The 27,189-nt window shown below is 36.3% G+C and overlaps 1 protein-coding gene across 2 annotated transcripts in view; it reads right to left on the bottom strand.

Moving 5' to 3' along the window:
* Positions 1–23,622, bottom strand: part of eya2 (EYA transcriptional coactivator and phosphatase 2) — a 29,529-nt gene extending 5,907 nt beyond the window's left edge. The window contains exons 1-8 of one of the 2 annotated variants that reach the window (XM_014996306.2): positions 23,160–23,622; positions 12,415–12,576; positions 11,623–11,735; positions 10,453–10,569; positions 5,492–5,568; positions 5,151–5,334; positions 3,909–4,045; positions 3,707–3,790 (exon numbers count right to left, since the gene is read on the bottom strand). In XM_014996306.2, the coding sequence (XP_014851792.2) occupies positions 3,707–3,790; positions 3,909–4,045; positions 5,151–5,334; positions 5,492–5,568; positions 10,453–10,569; positions 11,623–11,725 (702 nt within the window). In that variant the 5' untranslated portion in view covers positions 11,726–11,735; positions 12,415–12,576; positions 23,160–23,622. The remainder of the gene's footprint in view (positions 1–3,706; positions 3,791–3,908; positions 4,046–5,150; positions 5,335–5,491; positions 5,569–10,452; positions 10,570–11,622; positions 11,736–12,414; positions 12,577–23,159) is intronic. The other variant, XM_014996310.2, reaches the window with a different exon arrangement.
* Between the last annotated feature and the right edge of the window lie 3,567 nt (positions 23,623–27,189).

Here is a 27,189-nt window from a genome sequence, read left to right as displayed (position 1 = left end):
CAGACAAAAGGGGGGAAATTAATACTCCTGATATATAATCCTTCTATAAATCTTAGCATAATCTCATTGGGAAGACAGAAATCTCTTTCTTAAACCAAAATGATACTTTTTGTGTCACAATACATAGCATATGTTGCCTAAAAGAAATGTCTCATGGTGAGCTTTATTTATGTATTTATGTCTTGTGATATGCTTTGTAAAGAAAAAAAAAAAAAATTGGGATTCGGAAACTACAAACATGCTTTGACCTTCTTTACAAAGATAATAACAAAATAAGGATTTCAAATAAGCAGTTTACAAATTTTTAAATTATGTAAATAAGGCGAAAAAAAATCATAACTTGACTGTGAGATTGTTTGTCTAAGATATGTAAATAAACGTTCGGTTAAACTGAATTAGCACACAGCATTACTCCCGCCATCATGTCAGTGCAGCTGCCTGTCTTTCTATTAACTTCCTGCTCATCAACTACACTGACAAACAGGTTTCAGGGGGAGAGAAGTGAGAATATTTTATTGTCAGTCATACTGTCTGCCAAACCTTTTCATTACTGTTGATTTTCCGCCTGAGTTTTGTCTAGCAGACAGACAGTTTGTTTTCTCTCGTCTCTGCTGGAACGCTTTCTCTGTCCATTAAAGAGTTTTAATCTACTAAGTAAACATCAGATTAAAAGTTACAAAACAAGAAAAAGGTGTTAGTTCTGACTTTTCTATGAAAATCTATGTAATTGAAAATGGAATATGTTTTACAGGCATAAACAGGGATTTTTCTAGTCTTGCCCACAATAGGTACAACTCTAATGTAATGACAAAGGCAAAATGTAAATGTACAGTGAGGTAAAAATAACCATTAGATGTGTCTTGTTGTATCAATGCTATATATTTCTAATGAGGTATTAGAACTGCCGGCAACAATCCATGTCATATACACATAGAATAAGTCCATAAATTAAGAAAGGCATCACAAAGTGGATTGACAAAGAGAGTAAGTGCTGAACACTCAAAAATAAAAAGTAATGAAAGGCATGAAAAGACGAGGAAATTGCTGGAATTTCTCGGTATTGAGACGGCAATCCTGGCCCCTATCAGTGCCAATTAACATAAACTAGTTAAGCCCCAGTTGTTAGCAAAGATTCTTACCAGGTTATCACTCAACATATTTTAGATATAAACTTCTGAAAGGTCTGGTGGTTACTATTTGGCAACAAGCCAAATATTTAAAAAACTTCCATTCACCATAAACCAGCTACGAACAGGTGCTCCTCACATGACGACTTACTTACAGACATCAAACTATAATGAAAAGAGTTGCTCAAGAGCCAAGAACGACTTTCAGTGAGACTAAGACCTAGAAAAACAGGTCGAGCTTTCCGATGAAACAATAAGTAATTCAGTTGACTGCCGTGACCTTTACACCTGTTAACTGCACAAGAGTTTGTTGCAAAAAAAGAGAAAAAAAAAAAAGCATGTTGAAGCTTGATTAAAGTTTGCTGCGGGACATTTGGAAAAGCCACTTTGGAGGAGGAATTGTGCTGCACTTCAAAACTTCCATATCAACAGTGAAGTTTGCTGGTTTGAGTGCTGTAGTGTAGGGCTGTTTCACAGCACAGTAAACAGGACGGCCTTGTAAAATTGAAGGATGAATTCAGAGGTGGCCAGATAACTGAAGATGAAACAAGATGTGCAAATTCACATTTGCCGAGAAAGTAGACAGATTTGCCACTTATATCCCCTGCTATATCATCGGAAGTAAAAACAATAAAAAAGTGGATCTAATAACGTAGAGCAGTTAAGGTCACATCAGTTTACTTTGTCATATGATAAAACAGCTTCAAAAATGTTTGAACATCTGCCCTCTCATCCACCATCCTCATTTTGTTTGGTTTCCAGACTGATAAGAATAAAAAGGCTGGTGTGACAAAACACCAGCTTCAGTTATTAGATTAATAAGCAAACAATTAATCTCCTATCCACAGAGACATATAAATCATAATACAGAATCTCTCTGCATGGATGTGCTGTAATTCTATACTGCAAAAGCAGGTGTGTTAAGTTATGTGTGCCACATTGTTTTGCTGGCAGCCCTGGCAGCAGGACAAGCCAGAAGGGAGAAGTGTCAGCCAAAGGTAAGCATCTCATTAAAGTATTTAGAGTGACAAGCCGGGGCTTTTTTCTGGTTTACAATTACAAGCCACAAGTAGGGTAAAGGATGACACAAATAGGGCAATTACAACACGTCCCCCTCAGAAATGAGTGCAATATAGAACAAGAGGGTGAAAAAAAGTTCAACAGGATCAATATTGAGACAGAGGAAGTTTTAGAAGAGGAAGAGGTCAAATGTTTAACAAAGGTTTTTTAATGTTCGGATGAGAATTAAAATCATAATCTGTAATCATCTAATTCTTCAAACAGGGTCTGCTACCCGAAGTCAGAATTGTTTTTCTTTTCATATATCATCATCATCGTCATCGTCATATATTTACTCCAGACACATAAAAGGTCCATAGTAAAAAGGATAACACAAGTAATTCATGTTAAAACAAGGAAAGATACAAAAATCCCCTCACTTCTCACCTTAACTCTTATGCAAGTAGTTTGCCGATATGAAAGACAGCTGGGAGACTTGGATTCACATAGTGGAGGACAGGATGGGGTGTTGTATGATGAATGAGATAATAGATGAGATGATATTAAAGGTTCTCCAGTAACATTTGGCTCAACAAAAACTGCTGAAAACAGGCATCTTTCAGCCTGCCTCCCACGTATTTCCAAGAACAGGTCCCAGTTTTACCTTGAAAACCAACCATTTGTTCTCAAAATCTATTCACACTTATTCAGTCAGTGAAGTCATGAATAAGCAGAAACTGTATAAACTGAGCAAAATTAATTAAACATGAGATTGCTGTAAGATTAGAATGAATTTTGTGTTAATTATCGTTTTACAAGGTTTTATGAAGCCTCAGAGAACTGGACTGTTTTCTCTGCTGTCACTCATTTAATTCCTCCGCTGCATGTCTGAGTTTTGATGTCAGAATCTGTCCAACCGAGCTCCCCTGGATCCAGCAGTGGGGTGTTTGTGTGGTGGGAGGAATTTTTGGCACATGAGTCACATTTCAACACATCCGCAAGGCCCAACTAGCACTTTGCTTCTTCCTCACTCTGCCTCTCCAGACCCTTGCCGGGACAGAGCAGAAAAGGAAAAGAAACATCGGCACACAAGGCCTGCCAGGGAGCTTAAATGATCTGCAACGCTGCTCTCAAACTCCCATCAGCCTTGTGTCAACCCGCAGGGGGACCGTGAGAATTCAAAACACGCCGCCTTTGCCAAAAACAAGAAATGCACCACTGTCCGCCCCTTGTCAGCTGCCGGTCTCTTATGTAAAGGTCCTGCTGGCTGTCAATCACGCCGCGGGCTGTCAGGGTAGCCAAACAACCCCGCTGCATTATGAAAAGAAACAAGAGGGCAGAAGGCATAACATGGCCAGTGTGTGAAAATGTTCAGAGATGAGACCTGAAGGTTATGGACTTCAACCTTTGTTCAAATAAGCAGGTGACTAGAGAGACAAAGGGAGTATTTCGCAAAGTTGAACTCTGTGTTTACCGTGAAGAGTCTAAGCAAACAAACTGTCTGCTTGCTATAATCGCCTACTGTGGGGCTGGGATTTGTCACAGAGCATGGCTCTTATGCTAATGAAGGGTAGTCCTACCTTGCCAAACCGTGAGGAGAAGGTTCCAGTGAGGAGCGAATGGAAAATGATGATGGTTTCATCCAGATCCCAGATAAACACACGCTGCAGTGAAATGACAGATAAGTTAGCTGCATGACAGTTTATGTGTTCATGAAAGGGAGAAAGATAAATATTGTTTTTGAGAAATGCCAATAGTTTTGCTGTACGAGAGGGTGTTTACCTCTATATCAGAGTCAAGAGGGGGAGCGGGTTCAATAACTCTTTTTCTTCCTCTCAACTTGCTGTCGGATCCCCTCCGTCCTGGGATTCCCTCTTCTTTACCCGGTGTTGGCGGACTGGGTGGTGGATTGTAATCTGCTAAATGAAAATAACCTTAAAATCTGTAAGACTTTTTACACTTATTCCATATTTTTTCTAACGGTTAGAATCTAATTAGTAGCCACATAAATATTATTTGTTTTTACGTATTACAATTCTAACTTAGTTTTTTTATAATGCTGTCTGACAGAAAGCATTGATTTTTCCAGCAATTTTTTAAAAGACTATAGAGTGACATGACGACCTATCCAGAAAATATTTTCTGAGCATTTTCTGTCATGATATAGCCACAAACTATAATGTATTTTATTGGTATATTATGTTAGAGCAACACCACACAATATACATAGAAATGAATCCTCCTTAGTCCGTGAATAATGGTTCAATTAACATACATACTTTTACAACACAATGTTGTAAAAGTCCCAGAGAAAAAAATTCCCCAAAACTAACATGAATTACTTGCTTTTTCACAAGCAAAATCAGGATATTCTGCAATTATATTTATATTCCATTTCATATGGCAAGGACTTTTTTGATTTTTCAAGAGCAATTTACAATTCACACAAAAAATTAAGTACATTTTGTGCTTCTAACCATCTCTGTGCTGATGATATTACTCAGTTAAGTACAACAATTAAACTATTATCTCTATTTAAATGAATAACCAACATTCAACACTGTTGTAGTAAAATAACATGCATACACTCCTGCACAGTGCCAACCTGCAATCAAACAACACATCGGTGCACTGAGCTGAACTGTTCAGCATGGCCTCTGAAACATTTGAATTAGTTCTGACCCTGCTTGAAATCAACATGTTTTTCTTGTTTTGACTGATTTTGGTTTAATTAGATGATTCATTTTTAAAGTCAGTTACCTTTTATTGCAGAGTTTCATGTTAAGTAACTGTGCTTTTTGGCTAAATTAAGGATGTTTTTGATGTGCCTTTATGTTTTCAAGTTGGCTTGTCTTTACTTTTGCATTTTTCTGAAGCAATTGGTGGATCTTACCACTGACAAGTGTAATATCAATGTTTGTTCTTATTTTTGTTGTTGGTCTGAAAAACTAGTTCACAGAAGAATAAATCAAGAAAGCAAAAAGAGGCAAAGACTTAGATCTTGAGAAGAAAATGACTCTTTACCTGTATGTGACTCTGGGCTGTGATTGGGCATCATAACCGGGTGCTCTGGGTGTTGATAGGCTAAAGGAGCTGTAATTGCTGCAGGACTGATGTTGCTGCTGGTTATGTAGGGACTGTTGTAGTGATGTGAATTATAATAGGGAGAGTACTGGCTCTGACTGTAGCTGGAATATGCAGAAAATTCCTGACAATGGAAACAAGAATTTTAATCGGTTGCATCAGGTTGTAAAAAAGGGTAAATGTTAACAATTAGTAGGTCAATAATTATTACTAAGACTATTATGTCTTCAGTAGCACAGGAACTTCTTTAAATATAAACTTTCTTAAGGTAAATTACTCACTTGTTGGGTTGAGTTGAATGGGGTTGAACTTGAGATTGCATGAGTACCTTGAAAAATTCCAGATGAAATACCAGCACCTAAGAAGAAAATAAATTATATAAAATGGAAAAAGTGAAAGTTTCTGTTAATATGAAACAATTATAAACATAAAGGTATGGGTGATGCACTGGTAGTGTTTATTTGCTTTCCATCTTATGTAGACGAATAAGGCTGTGCTGTAACTGTCCTGCATCTGATCTGTGTAGCTGTGTGCAGGAGGAAGTAGCTCTTGTTCTTCCCTTGGTGACAGCTCAGAGCTGCAGGAGCTTAGTCTGGGATTTATGACTGACATGGCAATACAGGTGGGAAAGTCTACAGCTCCTGCGCTTCTTACTGCTGTGGGAATTTTCAAATAAGATCAAGCTAAGACAGGAATGCCTTCCTCCAAGCAATCTCCCCTCACCTCCAACATCCTGTTGAGTCTATATGTACTGTTTGTCAGGTTATTAACTTTTCTTATCTCCAGCCAACACCCTGTACAACATCTTTACCTTTATTTATTTTTTTACCCAGTCTGTTTAGCATGTGGCTGACTGTTCCAAACTTGAATAGAAACTAATTTGAATAAATACTGGAAATGGGCCACTTTGAAACACATGAGCTATTGACACAAAACAGGTAGAAAAGAGCACTGTGTTGGGCATGTCATATGATGCAAACAAACTTCCCCGAAAATTCTAATCTGACCAACAGTTCAAAAGGTTGACCTCATAGTATTTATTCAAAAAGTACCTTTGTATGAGTGCAATTTCTCACTGAGGTTCAAGTTCAATGACTAGTAACTACTATACTGAATACTGCCTTAGTAGTAATATATACAAGCACCACCAAATTTCAAGATATGATAATCTTGAAATTTAGACTTGCAGGTATTTGGTCTGAAAACAAAAAGTTGGAAATAAACTGAACACATAGCTTCCAATGCCATTTAGTTAAGTCATGCATTGTAAATTGCATCAGTCCAGACTGAGGCATTTCAAAAAACAGCAGGAATGTGAAACTCATCCAGATGTTTGAAAAAGTTCTCAAAGGGGCAATATCAATCAAGTAGCAATGTTACCTTCAGTTATAATGAAAATCTCGTAAACGTCAAAAATAAATTAAAAGAAATTTGAATTTGGATTGTGGCCATATCTTACGCCTTGAAATTAGCATCTGTCTCTTTAAGAAGTTCCGACCCTTTCTGACACAATCCTCAGCACATCATCACAATAATGCTTCTCCATAATGCCGTTTACATCCATTCTTAGGAGTATTGGACTGAGAAATAGTTTATATGATAAGTTTAAAGAGCCCAGCATGGACAGCCGAAGTCGAACAGTCGAAGAGTGGTTGTATGGTTGTGGGATGTTTGTTTTCACACACACCCTTCCAAGGGCTACAAGACACACTGTAGCATACATCACGATGTTTTGTCACATGCTAAAAATTAGCTTCAGTGCTAAGTTTAGCTAACGTATAGTCAACAACATCTGGATAATCAAGGCATGGACTTACGCCATTCAGTATGGTAAAATTAGTGTATAAGCTAAAATTAGCCAAAATGATAATGTTAGCCTAAATGCTATCAGTGGCATGTGGGGTATCGCTAGCATGTTGTCTTACATTGACTTACACCATTCCGCATACTAAACATGGCTAATAAATAAGGAAAATAGCTAAAAGCTTTTTTTAGGGAAAAAGGCTAATGCTAACTAGTGAGGGACAGTGAAATGCTATGTGCTAATGTTAATGCACTGCCTTGTGCAGCCCAATAAAAACGTTGGGTTTACTTGTGAGCTGGGGTCTGTAATTAAAGTTAATTAGTGGGGGACAGATCGAGATTGGACACTACATCTACAGGTCAGGTTGTATGTTTTAGGCCTTATCTAAACTCTAGAGTATAGTAAACACAGCACAGTGGATCTTCAGATCCTCTTTGACCAAAACTGAAGATATTTACTCAGCCTGCCTGCTCAAGCGGTCAAAGAGCAATTTAAAAGACCCTTCACAGCCAGCATGCTGCCAAGGTACACAAGGCACATATGAACTGGCTCAGACATTATAACATATTCTTTTAGAACCAGCAAGAATTAGTTGCTTTTCTGCTTTTTTAAAAATTGACTATATCAAGTTTTATTTCTATAGATTAAAGTTTTTGTATAAGTAGAGTCTATTGTCAAACTGTGGTACTTTTACTCAAGGTTATCATAACATAAAAGCCTTTTAGGTCATGATTCATTACAGCTTTCTCTTGACTGTCATATATTTCCCAAGCCAAAAAGATGAAAAAAGAGACATTATGACTCAGGGGCAGAAATCTTCCCAGACAACACAACAGTCCCTTAAACTGACAACAAGAAAAATAGATGGGGTCTCTCCAGTAAACACAGAAAAGCCTGCATTTGGTTTAGTTGTGTACACTGTATACAATAAGCTTTTGGAAGGATTTTGGGTGTGTGTGTGTGTGTGTGTGTGCGTGTGTGTGTGTGTGTGTGTGTGTGTGTGTGTGTGTGTGTGTGTGTGTGTGTGTGTGTGTGTGTGTGTGTGCGCTATCTTGTGTGTGTAGTTGTGTATTGTGTGCAGTATAATGGATGATGAAAACGTTCTAAATACATCAGCTATTTGAATGTTGTGGAAATCTATTACCCTTTGAAGTTCACAGTAAATGATTTATACATAAGAATATTCAAACAAATTTATTTTGTTTAGGAACATTGTCCCTCAAAGTCCAATTACACTGTTAAAATTTTCTTTGTGGGTCTAACTGCAGTGCTCTAACAAAGCTATGCAGTTTGTCAAAGGGTTCCTTCAAAAGCCTGTTTACACAAACATTTACATTCCTCTGTAATGTTTCACATCTGAATATTCCTTAAAAGAGAAAGTACAATAATACAAAAATCATGGATTGTCTTCAAAGGAATAAAAAATAGCAGTTCAGGAGTTAGATCATGTCTGGACAATGATTACGTGTGTCATTCATATTTAATGGCAAATAGTTTTAAACTTAACTCTTTAAAAGATCACATTTTAACACACAGCTCAACGTCCCTAAAGAGTAAACAATGTTGCGAAGACAAGGAAGATAATCACTCACTGATGGAAGAAGGAGTTATATTAAAGCTTAGAGAAATAGATGAACAAGGAAAAATTAAGGAAAAGCAGTATTGCAAGTAATTTAAAACCAATGTGATACTTACTGACTTGGATCTTTAGAAATATTTACATTTTCACAGTCACATAAGCTGGATATCACACAAACTAACATCAATTTATTATTAAAAGTGTGAGAAGAAGGTTATTTATATGGACAAGAATTTTGGTTGCTGGGAAAAACATTTAATTTAGTAGTCAGCTTTTCCTTCAGCAACTGATAAAACCAAAAATTTCATCCATAAGAGCAACAAGAAGTTTATATAAATATTCTGGCATTGCCATTGAGTCACTTATTTGAATTTACATTATAAGGGGAGCTTTGATTATGATCAACATTAATTAATAGTATAAAAAATGCTTAAAACATAATATGTGAGAAGAACTGCAGAACACATTGACTAAAATTGTGTGCTTAATCATCAGTGGATAAATATTATTAGGCAACACAAAACTCAATTAATTTTTGGCCTTTGGCCTCTTATTTTAAATTTTCAAAAATGCTTTGACAATATTTGAAATAATCCATAATTTGATGCAACTTAAATTATGTTAACTTGTTTGAAACTTTGGTACTAAGGGCAACCCTGGTTAAGAAGTATTATTTTGGGTACAGCAATGAATTACTGACATTTCTTTTCAGCACTCTAAAGAAAGTCTTAATAAAGTTTCAGTAGACGTCTAACATTATATAGTTTTCACATTACCCCAACCCTGATTGGTTCATGTCTCCTCTCGGAGATCCTTCACAATGCACCTCAGGATCCAAACAGAAGATTTTCCCAAAGAGGGCTTATAACCTTTGAGGATTTGCTTGGAATAAACAGTTTTGTTTGCATCATACATTAAGCCACTTTTGTCTGTTTTTGTGTAAAACTGTGCAAGATTCTACTTTTCCTCAAAAAATTTTGAAGCATCACCAAATAACTTAAATGATCATCATCACTACACAAAGCCTAAAATATCCACGTTTGGATATCTGGAATTTACAGTGACAGTTTTAAACATTATGAGGGATGCAGAAAAACGCCAAAGGATAATCTGTTTATGGTACTTTAATATTTGTTCTTGCCTTCGTCTCTTCCATACAATGGGAACAGCTTGTGTAGCGCCTGTAGCACTAGACCAGCTCACCCCTCCGTAAAATGCCCCTTAACCTCTCCCCTGTCACACACAAGGTCAATTTCATGCTGGTTTCAAAGCCATAAAGTCGCACTGAGCAAGTCATGCTTTGGGCGCCGGGCGACTGAGGAATGCGTACAGCACAGTCGCTTGCACTTAATCACAGATGCACACTGACATGCAGGGAGCTGCACACCCTCCCAGGGCTGAAACATCTTTATCTAAGTACCTTTATCAGAAAGCACTTCTGCCCAGCTTTTGTTGTGGCCATAAATATTGTGTGTGTGTGTGTGTGTGTGTTTTTTTTTTTTCCCATCTGTCTGCTTTGTTTCTTTGCTTGTGTGTGAACATAATATTCGCTCCTTCTTCCGTCGGAAAAACAGAAACAAAACGGTTGCATGCTGTGTTGTTGGTCTGAGTGGAGAAAGGGGGCCTGACCCCTAGAAAAGAGGAGGGGTGAATAGACTTTTGACGCCAGAAGCCCAGACCGCAGCTAATAGAGAACAGGTGTGGTGGTGAAGAAAAAAGAAGAGAGGAGAGGAGATAGAAGGAGGACTACAGCAGCTATGGATGTTCCTGTAGTTAAATCAAATATGAGTTAGAAAGGCTATGCCTACAAGTGCATCAAAGGGCCCTCACATGCAGTGAATGTATTGTTTTAAACTGACCATGTGTGTGTGAGTAGCTGTAGAGGCTTTGGCTCGGAGGGGTGCCGCTGAAGTTTGAGTAGCCCAGGAGTCCTGTTTGTCCTGGAGAGTGACTCAAACCATCCTCTGTTTTTATGTCTAAAATAAAAACAACACAACATTTGTGATATATTCAACATAAAACATATGGGCATCCACTACGGTAAAATACGAGTTTAATCTATTGATCTCTGCTACCAATAGCCACCGTTTAACTATGACCAAACAATTCCACCATTTGTTTTTGGAAGCTCAAACTATGACTAGTTATCTGGATGTGCAAAATCTAGACAACAAATTAGCCATGGTTCTTGCTTTTGTAAGTCAATAAAAAAATTATGTGCTCGTTTCTTGAATTAGACAATATTTCCACAAGGCAATAAACATTGCTTTACTGTTTAGCACTACAAGGCACAAGCTGTACTGCGACCCTCTGTGGGATTAAAAAAAAACATTTAGTCTTGAAAACCAGTGTCTAAACTTAGGCAATATCCTGCAACCAAATGCAACCAAATTTCCAAAAATACCAGAAATAAAGGATCACACATTTTGTACAGCTGAGTTCAACTTCACCAAGGCCTGATTGCCTCCAGACATGCAGAATTAAAACGTTGCTTAAACAGAACTTTCCTGACAACATGAAGTATTCTAAAATATTTAAAAAAGATCTTAATTTAGAAAGAGTTAAAAAGCAATTTCAAAGCATTTGGGACTCTAGTGAACCAGAGTGAAACATTATCCACAAATTGATAAGAAACAAAACAAAACATCCCACCCAGGAGTGAGTGATTTACCAAAATTACTCTTAAAAGCACATCCATGACTCATCCAGGAGGTGATAAATTATGTCAGATTAATATCTAAAGAACTAAAGCCCACAGTTGAGGTCAGCATTTATGATACTGCAGTTAGAATCAAGGTGGAAACCACTACTGAACAAAAACAACAAACATGTCTGTTCAAAGTTCTCCAAAAATAAAAGCAACACATTTTTGGGGAAAATATTCTGAGGACTGATGAATCAATAGTGGACATTTTCAGATGATACTGAATAGATCTATCATTCAGTCTTTTATTACAGTTAGTTCACAGAGCTAACTTTTTACAGGAATAACATTTTTCAAACATAATACTGAGTTTGTTTGTACTCACTGTAAGAGGGCATGCTGTAGCCTTGTGTGTGGTGTGTATAAGCTGTGTATGGTACTGCGGGTTGAAGGGCAGGGCTGTACTGAGTCTGTCCGTATGCAGCCATGGCTTTGATCCTACAAGGCAGAAGACATAAAATAAGGTTGTTACAGCAAAACATTTGTTCTTGGGAAATTTAATTGTGGAGTGAAGAACTGTTTTCAGTCAGAGAACAACAGACAAAAATCTGAGCCATTGTTTACCTCTAACTTTAAAGAGCTTCTAAAAAGCACAAATATTGTTGGACTCGTCTCACAATCAAAATTCTAAATTATTATTTTTTTTTTTATTTTAATCTTCTACGTAAATGCGAGAAGATATGATGCACTGCATCGTAAATCTATTTAAATTTAGTGTCAAATGTCACAACGAACTTAGGCACCAGAGGTAAGGTAAAGTAAGGCAATTTTATCTATATAGCACATTTTCAGCAACAAGCCAATTCAAAGTGCAAAGCTCTGAATATGAAGCCGTCAATGAGAAGAGCTGTAAATTAAAAAAAAAAGAGATCAGTTGAAAAAACCTAAAAACTTTTAATTAATAAAAAAAGAAAAGTATGAAAAAATAAATATATGATTCTTTGGGGCTAAAATTAGTTACATTACATGTGCTGAAAAATCTCACTGATCAAAACCTAAGGAAACGTCTTAAGTAAATTTTCTTTTTTTTTGGCAATGCGATTTACAATAAGGTCACAAAACCTGTTTGATAACTTCAGGGACTTTCTGCTTTGTTCTTTTCCTTTTTCTCTCTTACCTGCTCCTATTGAGAGAGCCGTATCTTCTTTATCCTGTCACCCTCCTCTTAAATCAGGTTCCTCTGAGTACGTCAACTCTCCTGTGGAAACAATCAGGGCCCAGATATGGAGTTCACTGATCCTCGATGACCTGCTTTTTGCTTTCATCAGATTTTTGGCAACTAAAGAAGAAGAAGAAAAAAAAAATCCATAAACACGAGGCAAAATGTGAAAGTATGGAAAAAAATGAGAGCTTAGATGTTATCTTAGTGCAAAAAGATTTAGCAATTTCAGTTGCAGTCAAATTATAAATAATGTTTCCTGGAAAATTGTTGATTTACGCTTCTGACTGGCACCTGTACTTTCGGCACCTTGAAAATATTCAGGCTGTCTAACCGCAGAAGGAACATAAACACCAAGAACAAAGCAGTGTTAGCTGCCAACTGATAGCACTGTGTGTTTTTTAATATGCTAGTCTCAATGGCGAACAGTAGAGCTTTGTTAAACAGAACAAGATAAGACGGGAGATTTTGTTTTAGTTTTCCTGCCCTTCTCATTGTGGATTAAACTCACTGGCAGCTCTCTGATTAACATCAGATATAAAATCTCTTTTTACTGAGATTTTAATTTACTAGATAATCCAAATATAAACATATTTAGATTTTTTTATATATTAATTCAGCTTATGATACAGTTCTAATGAGAACAAGTCATATGTGATGAATGAATTCCATATAAATTTTGCACTTTGATTTTTGAATTCCTCTTTACTAGTAAATAATGAACGTATGGAAAAAATAAGAGCTAATGGTATACAATGTAATTAATTATGAATAATCTATATCCCATACAGGGTCAGAATTATGCATACAAGCTGAAATATATGTACATATCCTCTAATTCTTGAAATAAATGGTAAAAATTGTATGTTAGCATGGCAAGGACAAATCTTTGTAACTACTCATTTTCAACCATAATTGACTATTAATGGTAGTTACTCTTTGCCTGCATAAGGATTTGTTTGATTGAACCAATGGATTGATCGATTAATACTCAAAATAAGAAAGTCAAAGAAAGTCCATGAGGATGTCATAAAAGAAGAAGACCAGAAATTAATCCAAAAGACTGACCTCAAGACAAAAAGAACATTGGTTAGGATTTTTAGGAGCAATGCAAAAGTTATCAAGACTTAAGCCTTTAATGAACTGGAAATTGTAGGAATACCAGTGTCACGATAACAAATTTTGCTGAGCGATTAATTGTCTACAAAATTATTGCGATAAACGATAATATTGTTTCAAGACCTTTTGACACTGAGTTAATGGAAATGACTAATAATACATGCTATTTCCTGCCATAGATAGATATACTTTATTTTCAAAAGAACACATAACACTGGAACTGATAAACTAAATAAGCAAAACAACCAAAAACAAAAATGAAATGGACTCTCAGTCTCCATTAACAACGTACTTGAATTAAAACTAAACAACATAAAGCCAAAGTGGAAATATGCTGCATTCAACCAAAAGAGTGCAGATTATGAAGTCTGTTTACTGTATTGGCCTTCAGTAATCACTAGATTTAAATAGAGAAGATGGGCACATCCGACTACCTAATGCAATAGTTCATACTACACAAATTTTTCCCCCTATTTTCTCCTTATGACAATCTCAGATCGTTGGCCGATCTAAGATTGTCGCTGGTGATTTCGTAACCGATCATCCTGTAGTGTGATGTAGATCGTCGTGGCCGCTCCGGGGTTTTCCCCGACTGGGAGCTTAACGTTGAATGTGAAAGTAGCCAATCAGAAAGCGCAGATTCTAAGCTGAACAGGTCGATAGGTTTAATTTATCGTGCGATTAATTGATTTATCGTTTATCGTGACAGGCCTAGTTGTCCATGGTGAAATGAGTTTTACATTGTCATGCAATAAAAGAGTTTCACCCAAGAAGCTTCAAAATTAACATCTTCAATCCAAATTGCCCACATGGACAATGTCTCTGAACTTTTTGTGCAGAATCATTAGCTTCTGGCAATGTTTTCTTGTGGCTTGTGCTGCACAAAGGAGTCTCTCAGACAGTCTGAACAAGGTTTCTGCAAACCATGGATTGCATATAAATATTTTCCCTAAAATGTACCACAACTACAATGTTTTGTCCCTTTTTAAATTAGGTTTTGTTTTATCCCTGATGAAAAATGCATGTTGTTGAAAGTTAATGTTTCTGAAAAATGCAGAATATTCTACCAAAGTATTTAATTTTTGTTTATGTTAGAATGAAACTGTCACATTTAGTTTGGGAATTCCATCAGTATTCCATTTTCTTTACTTCTCCTTTTTTTCTTTCTCCTTCTTGTTGCAGTTGCTTTGGGACCACTCTGTTGTAGCAATGCTGCAATTTTAACTTTGTTGAAAACATGACTAGACAGAGAGATGACAATTGTGAGTTGTTGAGGCAAAATGTTTTTAAAGAAAGAGAAACTGACAAAAAGTGATATTTGAAAAAGACAAAAATAGATTTATGCATATTTTTCTTTTTTTTTTGTATTTTTATAAAAAAATGTTAAGGGTTAAGCGTAAACTTTAATTTTAAGATCTGAGTGTATGTTAATTATCGAAAATCGAAAATAGTCCAAAACTTTTTATTATTTTACTATTTATTTTCCCATAAATCCTGGTATGATCTGTATCATAGCAGACTTTGTTGCCCTACAAAATGACAATGATTGTGGGCAAGGAACAGTATCAGGGTAGTGCTTTGCACATCCTAGAACTTCTCTCAGATCAAAATTGAAATTTATGGTCATTTAGCATGCTCTTGATTTCAAAATGGACACACATACATCTTCAAGAACTGTGTGTGTCACCACAGAGGCACTTCCTTGTTCAGGGTGAGGCCCAAGAGCAGGGCGTCCAAGGCCATGGGAACTACAGGACACCGGAGGGGAGATGAGCGGAGCTCAGCAGAGCCGTGGAGAGCCGAGGTCTGAAACTAAAGCTAAAACAAACTCAGCGGGGCCACAGGGGGCCACAAGGCCACAAGGCCAGTTCCACCAGCTTCACCTGGGTTCCAGGGATCTGCTAGACCGCTGCTTCTTTCACGGATATCAAATTCTAGCTTTTATGTTGTGTGTTATGCATTAAGTGCAAATGAGAGTATAAATTCTTCAAAGAGCGTTCCAATAACTAAACTATTTAATAATAAAAATGTGACTACACAGCACTGAATGAATTTTGAACACAGTTAAAAAATAGTTCATTGATGTTTTCACTGACCTCTAACATCTGAAGCCATGTGAGAATGCCATTGTGGGGATTTGTGACATTCAATTATAATCTTGTATTTGTTTATCCGTAAGTAAATGTGGTAAAAAGGAAAAAAAAAATACCAAAGTTTAACTTAAACAGGAGAAAAAGAACATTTTCCACTTGCTACTTTTTTCAGGTTGCCAAACAATATATTTTCATAAACTTAAGCACCTTTAATGGTTTATGTAATGATTGACGTAAGCACTCTGACATAAAGTCTTTTGGTTAAAAGACATATTTTTACTTTGATGAGTTTCTCTCAACGGTTGAAGCAGAGAAGACATGTTAGTTCTCCATAACTAGGAAAATCAAGTGCCCTCAGCAACCAAAGGGTTTTGTGTTTCACAACACATTCCACAGCATTATAAATCTTCATTGTAAAAGTTATGCCCATTTCACCAATTTGTGCGAAACCTCCTCAGTGTAAACGGCAACTGCTGGTGGTATTAGATCAGTTTTGTAAGACAATCTGATAACCTTGACACAGTTAAGCCAAAAAGTATTCACAGCCCTGGCAGATTTACCAACAGGTTTGTTTTTAATATGAGATGTATATCTATTAAAACAAAATACAATCTTGTCAAAAGAGTTTCTCTTTGAAAAAAAAGTATATAAAAATAGCCAGGTTAAAAATTATCTATATTCTTCTTAATCAATGGAAAAAAAATCTCTTCATTTACATTTACAGCAATTAAAGCTTTCTTTGAGTTCTGGTCAGCTTTGCATGTTTCCACTGGTGTTTTCATGATCGCAAAATGTTAATGTTACTTCAATTTAAGGATAGGCACTATGTTTGGAAAACTTAATCACAATGTTTTGGGGTTTTTAATGGAATAACAATAAGTGATATTAAAAACAATTCAAAAAAACACATTGCTTTTTCTTGTTAATAAGATAGGAACTGAAGTTAAAGTCCCACAAACACAAATACTGCTCTAATAAAAATTATTTACGCATTACTTAATATGGTGCTTCAGGACACAAGTAGAGCAGGTTTAGCATCATACAATAACTGCATTTATTCTTTAAGAAAACATTTATTGCTGTTTTTATGGAACCAACAGTGAAAAAAATGACAATACATGGTATGATGATGATCATCCCCACTTCCAGTCAAAACCTAAATCTCCAGGGATATAAATAAATCTGGGTTTAACTTTATAACACAAAGTATGCTTTATTGGTTGCTAAATTACAAAAAAAAAAAAAAAAACTGATGGAGGTACCCTTCTTATACATACATTACTTTTTTTCTTTTTTTTTTTTTTTACATAATTTATTTATACCATAAATATAAAACAGAGGATCTGCCATCACTTGACTGGTGGTTAGTAGTAAATAAATAAGCTTCAGTTGGCCTTTTCAATTATTCACACAAGTCAAGTTATATGAAATTCCATGTCTTTATCTTCATCTCACTAAGTATGCATTTATGATCTAAATATTTGAAATATGTCCCCGTCTGTCTCAATGTGAGAAAAGAGTCATATTACACATTGTAATGTTAGTCTGATGGCCTGACCTTTATCGAAACAGTCAATCAACAGCCTGAAGAGGTGACTTGCCAGTCTATAATTGTACCATATGGAACCCCACCTGGAGCCCCTAATTTAGACGGTCAGTGTAAGTGCCTGGGGAAAAGCTGGAGGGGCTGAATCACTGTTGCACAGAGATGTCTCTTCTTAGAAGCTGATAACAAGGAGGGCACTATCTGGTTCTGTAGGACACTGTTAAGTTTTTTTTTTTTTCTTTTTTAGGGGTGGAGGGGAATGGTGCCATCTGCCATCTACAGCTCTCTTTAGTCATTACTGACACAGCTGATACAGAGAAGGACAAGGGGAAACAAAAAGTGAGTGGAAAGAGAAATGGAAGAAATAATTCTTACTATGAGTTTCATGAGGTAGTGTAGAATAAAATAATGAAAATTATTCAACACGCAAGCCAAAATACAGGAGATTCACAGGTGTTTGTTAGAGAAAATTAGTAAACAAACATCAGGATGATAAAGAGCACACCAAAAATATTAAGAATAAAGTTGTGGAGGATTTTAAAGCGCAGTTATGATTCAAAACAAATACAAGCTTCAAGCAACTCATAGAGAGTTCAAAGCATAATCTGAAAATGGAAAAGAAAAGACACATCTGCAAACCTAAACTGACAGGGCTACACAAGAAGCTGGATGACCTGCAGAGATCCACAGATCAGGTGGGAGAATCGTTCATAAAAAGCTGCAAAAACTCCAGACTAAGGTCGTCATTGACCTTCAGGCAATAAAGCAATCTAAAACAAAAGCACAGAGGTACAACGGAGTAATTATGAGCATAGCAAGTTTATGTGTTAAAATAACCCAGTTAAAATCCAGGCTTAAATTTAATTGAAGCACATTTTTTGTGAAAAGTTACTAAAGCTCTGAGGGCATGGTGAGGATGTTGTAATGATGGGTAAAAAATGGGAGTGAGGAGCAGCTCTAATCATAACCATGTGTATTTCATTGCATAAATGTAATGATGTTTTTAATTTGTGTCCTAACTAAACACATCCTATTTCTAAACAAGTATACTTTAATGTCTGGAACCAAATACCATGTAATGTACATAAAATAGAGAGAACGCCAAAAACAACAGACAGTACGGCACAAATGTCAAAGTAAATTTGAAACACCACCAATGAGGCACTGCGGCTCAGTCATTTTTTGTTTTAGGTATGTTTATGTAACCAGATACTGAAGCCTTCAAGAGTTCATTTTAATGTGATGCAACAGTCTGTTACATAATTTTAATGCTTATGAATATTTTTTACACTGTGACTTTGAATCCATCAGTCAACTGCACTGGTTAAAAAAAAATAAAAATCTTTGAGTGCATGTCTGGAGTTTCTGAAGTGTGCACAAAAATACTTCTCTAAAGTAGAGTATTTTCAAGCAAATGTTAATTGTTGAAACTGTAATTGTGTTTTTAATTATTCTGGTACAGAGTGATTAAATGACAATGTTTTATGGCTGCTATGTCAAAACAGTAGATGTGTGCAATTGGTGCTCACCACACCCCACCAAGCAAAACACAGATGTTATTTGCAGTTACATAGTAGAGAGATTAGGTTTTGGATGGTAAAAATAATGCTTAATTTATTAAGACATTTTCTACTGAAGCTCATCTGCTTTTTACATTAGCCCCTGTTTTTTTTTTATTATTATTATTTCAAATAACTTCATGTTTTTGAAATTTGTGAAAAGATGCCACAGTAGAATTTATAGTGACTGAGATACAATGTTTGCTTTACCAGCTTTAAAACTGGTAAACATGAGTAACCACTTAAGACCTTCATGATTAATCCTTACTGACAGGTTAAAAACCATAATTGCACAAACACATTCACACACACACACGAACCTGACTAACGCTCCCTAAATCTAGTCAACACGGACTACATATAACAACAGAGCAGAGCTCCTTTTCCAGAAACAGAGGGATTCAACAACGGGGTCCAATTAATCTCTGGCAGCAGGGAAGCTGTTGTCGACTCAGTCTGCACTCTGTAACTTTACCCTCAGGCCTGATGGACTTTTCTTTTCACTTGAGTGACTTCTGCAACAAGACGTTTTCAGTCCCAGGACCCCCTCCCTGCGTCTCTAAGTAACCAAAATCGTCTGCTACAGAAATCTTTATCTCTGTTTCTTAAGCAACCCTTATTTGTATTTGTTTTTAAATTCCCTTTAAAATACACTGCCTCCTATGAAAGATTGGGTCCATCTTCTATGTCCAACAACAAGGACAAAGAGTATATTTTAAAAACGTCCCTGTGTAATATTGCAAAATTGTAGTGGGACCACCTACTCCATGGCCTAGACCCAGTCTCCCTCAGAATCAGTGCCCCGGGACGGAGGGTCAGGCAGAGAGACAGCTGGCAGACCTCCCACCAGCCTGTAGGAGAGGACTAGGCTGACCCCAGTCAGATGGTGGTCTGGCTCCCAGGTAACAAACATCTGGTCCAGAGATGGGAGGGTGGTCAAACATGCGCTTGCACATTCAGAAGTGACACACGCCTGACTGCTCCTGCCTTCGCTAATGAACTCGCTCTCACACGCAGGGGCACACACACTCCACACTCGGGTTTATTAGTCATTAGGATGAAAAGGTCCTCCCTCAATCAGGCTCTTCTGCACAAGATGGCAACTGGCCGCCCTAGTTGCTAACAGCTGGTCAGACAGAACTAACTGGTAGGTGAGGCTCATAAGCTCTACAGACGGAGTGAGGTTCAGTTACATCTTTTTAAGTAGAATTAATGGGGGGAAGAGACAGAAGGAATGAAGTAGAGTGAGATTCATGATTGAAGATCGAGTAAGTTCATGGAGAAAGAAGAACTGACATGTAAGGTAGTTGGTGGAAACACTATCTTTAGAAAAGGTATAAAATAATAATTACTTGAGAAAATATTTTATCGCCCCCCAAAATTTTTTTAGATAAAAGAAACTTTAGCAACACTTTAAATAACAATGTTTCTAAATATTGTTATTTAAAGTGTTGCTTACGACGTGTGTGGCTTGACTTTTTCCAAAATGAAATAAAGAGAGCAGCAATAAGTAATGGGGACAGCTGCTGTCTGCCCACAGCACAGGGTTTGTTTCACTTGCAGACCAACGAGCACCACCACTGAGCCAGACCCAAGGGCTCTCTGGGGACTAACTGGATATGAAAAATGAGGGTGAGGATATTTCTATTTTTATAGAAATGAATAAAAAATTAAAAAGCTATTAAAAGTCAGGCACAGTTAGCCCATTTGATCAACCTTAACAACGTTTTCTCAACAGCTTTTTAACCACATTTAAACCTCAGTTGACATCTTCATGTACGTCTTAATGCTGCTTAAATGGAAAACAGTGTCTTTATGTATGTCTATTTAATAAAATGTTGCTAGGAGACGGGGGGTATTAAATCATAACTGAAAGACCGTTTTGATAATTCAACACTTTCTTACAAGGCAAGTTAAAGTCCTTTACTTTAATTGCTGTTTGTTCAGCTGAAGTTGGCAGTACAGACTGATCCATCTGTGTTTTTTATTTCATGATCTATTCAAGAAAGACAAAATTAAATACCAAATACACATTTTAAAAATACACTTAAAGAACAATTTAAAAGTGAATGTCATTATTTTTATTGACTGAAAAGTATGGTTATATCTTTCTTTAGTGTTTGAATTAAATGTTGTATCAAGCAATCATCAAACATCTGACAAATTAGTTGCTTGTAATAAATATATTTATTTTACCATACATTGTGTACAAAGTGTTGTAACGTCATGCAAATATGACCTCAGTGAAGCAAATAAATGCCAATAACCACACCTACACTCTCAACACTCAGAGTACTTGTTAAAGCTCAAAGACAAGGAAATTAAACTAAACTATCTGAGCTTCTGCAGCAGCAGAAATAAGCAAGACTAAATGAGCAGCACGCCAGAAGAAAAGTAAACTATTTGGTTTAGCCGGAAAGTTCTTCTGTAACCTTGAATTCATGCAGGTACAATTGTTTGACTTCCAGCCAGTGAAACAAGGAAGGATGAAGAGAGAAAAGGAAAAGAGAGAGGGGTACACAGAAGCTGAGAGACATTAAGATGCGAGCAGCTGTGAAGGGGTATAATAAAATTGGGGCAGATAAAGTCAGGAAGAGCAGAACTTCCTATGAAAATATTTATCATTCCAGAAACGTTTGGCTACAGAGAGGTTTGGAATTAATTTGTGTTTTCTTAGGGGGGCTCAGGGGTGGGGGGGCCTTCAGTGTACAGGATGGGGAATTCTTCACATCCCAGGACTTTTTAGGCTGCTGCTTATTCACAATTTATCAGACCGGGTAATAAGAACCATGAAGGCTGAGGGGAGAGAAGGGGAGATCAACTGAGAAGGGCCTCGGGTCAGCCATCGAGAGGCAGTCCAGAAATGGGGCCTGGTGTTATTAAGAGAGGAACCACAGTGTTAAATCAAACACAGTCGAGCCCACACGTTCGGTATGTGGTCTGAGCACACCGCTCGGCAGCCTCCAGCAGACCCCTGGATGTTATTTGTGAGGCTTAAAATACAGGAGATTTACTAGGATTTACAGCCCATTGAGAATAGAAACATGATATAGGTGCTATCTAAACTAATATTCTCTTTTTCTCTGAAGGTTTGCGTCAGATAATTGAAAGTGACAAGAAAAGATGTGCATTGACTCTGTAATGAAAAACCTACTGGTGAGAGTGAAATTTCCAAGAATCAGCCTCCGTTTACACGTATTTAATTTCCAACAGGAATATATGCAAATAAAAACTTGTTCTGGGTTCCATGAAAATGGATTTAGCCCAGATAAAAAATGTTTCCAATTACACAAATAATCAAGCAAAAATAATAATATTTGTTTTAAAAAAAGATAAAATTTACCAGAAAATACAACTGCATTAAATAAAATGTATGTATGTATTAAAATGTATTTCCATAATGTCTTTCAAAGGACGGCACCAGGTTAATGGTTGCAGCTCTAAGTCTGTAGTTGAAAAGAAAAATGAAGGAATGAGTGTTAAAAAAAAAAAAAGCAGAGAGAGACTTTTTGGTCTAAAGTCATGAAGGGGTCCTTGGAAAAGAAAAAAAATGAATACCAGCTTTGAAAAATGCTGAAGTGTGGCTCCCCTAATTTCCTTTAATGACGGTCTCTGCATGGCTGCTGGAGGCCTGTCAGTGAATTGGATATAATCTTCTGTAGTTAGGCAGAAAGTGAGCAGAAAGTGTAGCACTGATTCAACCAGAACCAAGAAAAACAACATGTTCAATTAAAAGCGAAGGCCCTTCACGCACTTTTACCCTGAATCTTTAAATAGCACGTTGGGAGACAAATAAACCGTTTGCTGATGGCCAGTCTTGAGTTTCCCTGCTCCTCTAAATCACTTCTTAAAAATTCAGAGTGAGTGACAAACGTAATTATGTTGTAACCTATCACATAGTTTAATTAACACTATTATTATAATCAATAATTTTTTTTTAATTAAATTTAATTTTAAATTGAAAATATATTTAATGCGCTTATATGAAACATTTGGCATTAAAATACAATACAGTTAGGCACAGATATAATGTTTTTTTTAAAACATATATTTTTAACTTAAAACAAATATAGAAAAAATTCTTAGAGGCTGTATGACGTAATTTAAAAAACAAGGCTTTGGCTATTTTAGTTTATGGTGTTTTTATCAAGATTTTTCTTTAAAAGAAACGTTCAAATGTAAAATAATCCAACATTTTATACATATGTATGTAAATCAAGTGTTATGTCCTAAACGGAGATGAATTTGGCAAATTTTGCAACGCAGCATATTTAAACGAGTAGCCTAGTGCTAAACCCGCTTTGAAATGTGTAAGCGTAATCGCCAAATTAAACGACGACACTAACTCTCTGTATGAGAAAGCAAATCAAGAATTTTTACACTCACCATTATTTACAGAGAATGCAAGAAAAATCCACCGGGCGTCAGTCAGAGGAGCTGCCGCTCCATGCCTGGAGGAGCTTCCCCGCAAACTTCTCCAAATGTCCCAACGTGAGCGCTCCTGTCGAACTCGGAGCCCCTCAACGTGTTTGAGGAGAGATTTTAAAAAAATATTTAAAAAAATAAATAAATAGTCGCTGTCGGTCTGCAGGTCCAGTTGACGGCTTTCTGCAGACACACAGTCGGCATCGATCTTACTTCTTGCTCCTCTGCAGCTCCAGGAGGAGTGTTTGCTTTCCCGGCGGTGGGGAAGTGATGTTAAGTAAATGAGGGAAGATTTTTGGTTCCTCCTCCTCCTCGTCGTCCTCCTCCTACTACCTCTGAACAGAGTGCGCGTCCTGCATAGCACGCGGCTTGAATACGTGCTGTGTGTGTGGGCGCGTGCCCCCTTTTTGTCTCAGCCTCTATCTCCGCTTTAAATCTTTTGTTTGGTCAAGAGTTCCGTGCCTGTTTGCACAGCGACCCGCTGATGCTCGAGACTATCCGTCTTTGTTGCAGATATGAAGATTTCCCACACTGCGCAAAAGCTGTTGACACCTTTTTGCTTATAGTCTACTTACCAGAATGCCCTGTAAATTGTGACCCACTATATTTATGCAGCTTGTTTCACAAGAAATAAGATGTATTTAAGTTTATCTTACTAATCTTCGCAGTTACATTGATTTAATTGTCCTCTTTAAGAATAAGAACATGGAGTTAATGTTCATTGTAACTAAGACAAACTAAAATCCCAATATAAATTCCCTATCATCCCATTATCGTATATTTTAGAACATGGAACACTGAGAAATTGCTTTGTTAACCATAACAGAATTTAGAATTAGAATTTAGAATGTATTGCTGTTCGTCGCTGCACAATGAGATTGAAGTCAACTCCAGTAGTATCACAGTATCATCAAATAGTTTTTCCTCATAAAGTTTGGGTTTTACATGTACATTAGCGTATGGGTCAACATTCAGACAATAAAAGTGAAATAATAAAAGCTGTTTTACAACCAAGACATATTTTCTGTAATATAAAAGAGTGGGGATGTAATGTTATTGGTATTTTTTAGGTTTAAGAATGTATTATTTTAATATATAACATTTATAATATTTTTGCTGTTAGTAGAATATCATGTTTTTGTTATTTGAATGAATCAGTGTTTGTGGGGTTTTCTTTGTCAAAAAAAGAGGCTTTGACACCTTATGAAAGGTGCTATAAAAATAAACATCTATATCACTTACTGAAAAGTGTTGTTCTAGTTTACTAGCTTACCTTTCAATATTGTCACTTATTTCCTGTTGGAAAATGTGACCGAAACTTCAAGGTTAACAAAACAGGTCACATGGAAGCAACACCTGCTGAACAGGAAGTCAGTATTTGCCTGCCTCATGTCTGTTAGGGGAACCGCCATTTCCAGAGGTTCCCTTAAAACTTAGGAAATGTGATTCAGGTGTGTCATCCTCTGTATGTGTGTGTTCATGTCTGCTTCATGTGTGACTAGCATATGTGCCATTGTCTCTGTGTATTTTCTGTAACTTGAGAATGTTTCACAGCACAGAACGTTGACTTGGTAGGAAGCAGGTCCTTCTTACCAGAAACAACAGGATGGTCTTGCTAAAGTAATCTCCACAGCCACAGACATGGGATACGTGAGGGCACATCATACTATTTTACATCTGGGATGGTGCTTACATGACTGACCTTTTAATATAGGAGTAAATTACTTCCATGACTAATAAATATCTTATTGTTTTCTTCAGTTGTAGTTTGCTTTTTGTGGTCAGAAAAGTAAAACAACCAAACTCTATGGATGTGCTGAAACATTTTTTATATTTTCTTTTGTATTTATTGATCCATAGAGCTATGTTTTCATGTTAATTCTAATAAACAGTAGCCGAGCAGATTCACTGCAAAAGAAAAATCAGAAAGAGTGCCAAATATAGATAAGAGTTATCTTCAGTTCAGAGGAATTGCCACCCATATCTTCAATGTTGTTGCTTCACTCTCCCCTAACCAGAACTTCTTTGGTTAAAATTTTGCTTTTAACAGTAGTTATTTCAGGCATCCCATGAAGCAGGCTAGAACTTGTTTCATCTGGCACCTAGGTAACACCACCAGCAAGTAGAAGGAAATAAACGTAAAAACCTGTAACTTCGTAAACAAGAGATTTTTGTAGCAGTGAACCATGTTGGCGTTTTGAGACTACTATGAAAAAACATCTGCTTTAAACATTCCTCGTCTGAAAGTGCCAATACATGAAGTAAGATTAGATTAGATAAACTTTATTGTCCTCAAAGATCAATTTGCAAGAATAATTGCACATACTTAAAAAAACATTGCAATAATTACACAATATCAGATGTAATTTTTCAGTACAAGGTTTGACTCTACAGAGAGCACAGGAGAGTATATCTGTCGGGCATATGTATCATAAGTCAGTTTCATAATAAACCATTTTACACCTGAGGAGTCCATTTAGTATATTATGATAAAGTAGCACATTAATACTTTTACAAAACTATATCTGCAATGAAAGTAGGCTATGCTTTGGTTCTCACAAGTGTCTGCCCTCTTTGCCCCAAGAAAGGAAATGTTCAAATAAAATGTTTCCACAAACTACTAACTCCAATTTTTCTATTAAAATTGGAGGCCAAAAGGCCAAAATGTTTAGTTTCAGGTTGCATCTTTTAATTCTTGTTGTATTCGTTTCATCTGCATTTCATCAGGTGAAAATGCAATGTTAAATAATGTGAGTGTCCATAAAGCCTACTCAATACACACACCTCATGGCAGTAAATTTCTTTCATTAAAGAGTGAGAAAGTGCATTTATCTCACAAGCCATAATGTTGCTATCAGCTATGTTCAGTACTTTGGATCAGTGTCTTTCTGCTTTGTTTAAATAAATACACTCATTGGGATATGATTAAGGCTAGCTGAGATATTGAAATCAAATGTTGTTAACATAGAAATATTAATACAGAAATATTACAGAAAAGACTGGGTTATGTTGTAAATGTAAAAAAAAAAAAAAAAAGTTTACAAAAACAGCCCTTAAGGTGCATCAGAGATGAGTAACTCTTTATTCAGTAAACATACAAAAATGACTTGTGTCTTATTTCTATTACACAAAGAATATCATAAAAATACCCCTGTATTACAACATTTACAATACTAATTACATAGTTCTAGAATGATTTCTGCTTTCATTTCCTCTGATAGTTTGGGGTTTGCTAAAAGTTGCACTGAGAGAGGGTTTGCAGCTGATATAGCCAAAGATATATTTAAGATTCAATTTAATGGCAGTGCAGCTACCGAGCAACCAAATGTTTCAATATTTAACATTAAAAAAATGGAACAAAGAAAAATCAAATAAAAACAAAGTGATATAATGTCACGAAAGGAAACAATAACAATAGCTTTGGAATGTACAGTGTGCTCAGACATGAACTGGACTGCTTTTGGTCTTAAAGGAGGGGAAGCAGGCCTGTTAATCCTTTTGAGAGGAATGTAAGGTGGAGAAATAAAACCCACCATTGTCTCTGTTTTCCTCCTTAGGTCTCAGCTATCTGCTGCTTCATCTGCTGACACACAATTACTGCCATTGTGTGTTGTTATTTCGCTAACTGTCCCACAGAGAGAAACATGGTTTGTTGATTGTCAGCAGAATTCAAAGTAAAAAAAAAAAACATATATATATATATATATATATATATATATATATATATATATATATGTGTGTGTGGGAAAGTTTTGATGATGTGTGGAGCGTCCTTATGTGAATTTATCATCGAGGGAAACTGAAAAGTTTCACTCAAGTAAAATAATACTTTCTGGTGCTAATGTCTGACATAAGTAAGCTGGGTTCCAAGTATTGAATGGATTATTACTATGACAGCAACAAAAAGTATTTCCCAAATCTTTTGAATAAGGTATTAGTATTATTAAGCACTAAGTACTTGAGAAGTACTTTAATCTGATACAATTTGTGA

The sequence above is a fragment of the Poecilia mexicana genome, unplaced genomic scaffold (genome assembly GCF_051168715.1).
Source record: "Poecilia mexicana isolate PSO_F unplaced genomic scaffold, ASM5116871v1 scaffold_5, whole genome shotgun sequence".
Lineage (NCBI taxonomy): Eukaryota > Metazoa > Chordata > Actinopteri > Cyprinodontiformes > Poeciliidae > Poecilia > Poecilia mexicana.
Note: the sequence above shows the minus strand (reverse complement) of the source record. Positions and strands in the feature narration are given on the sequence as shown.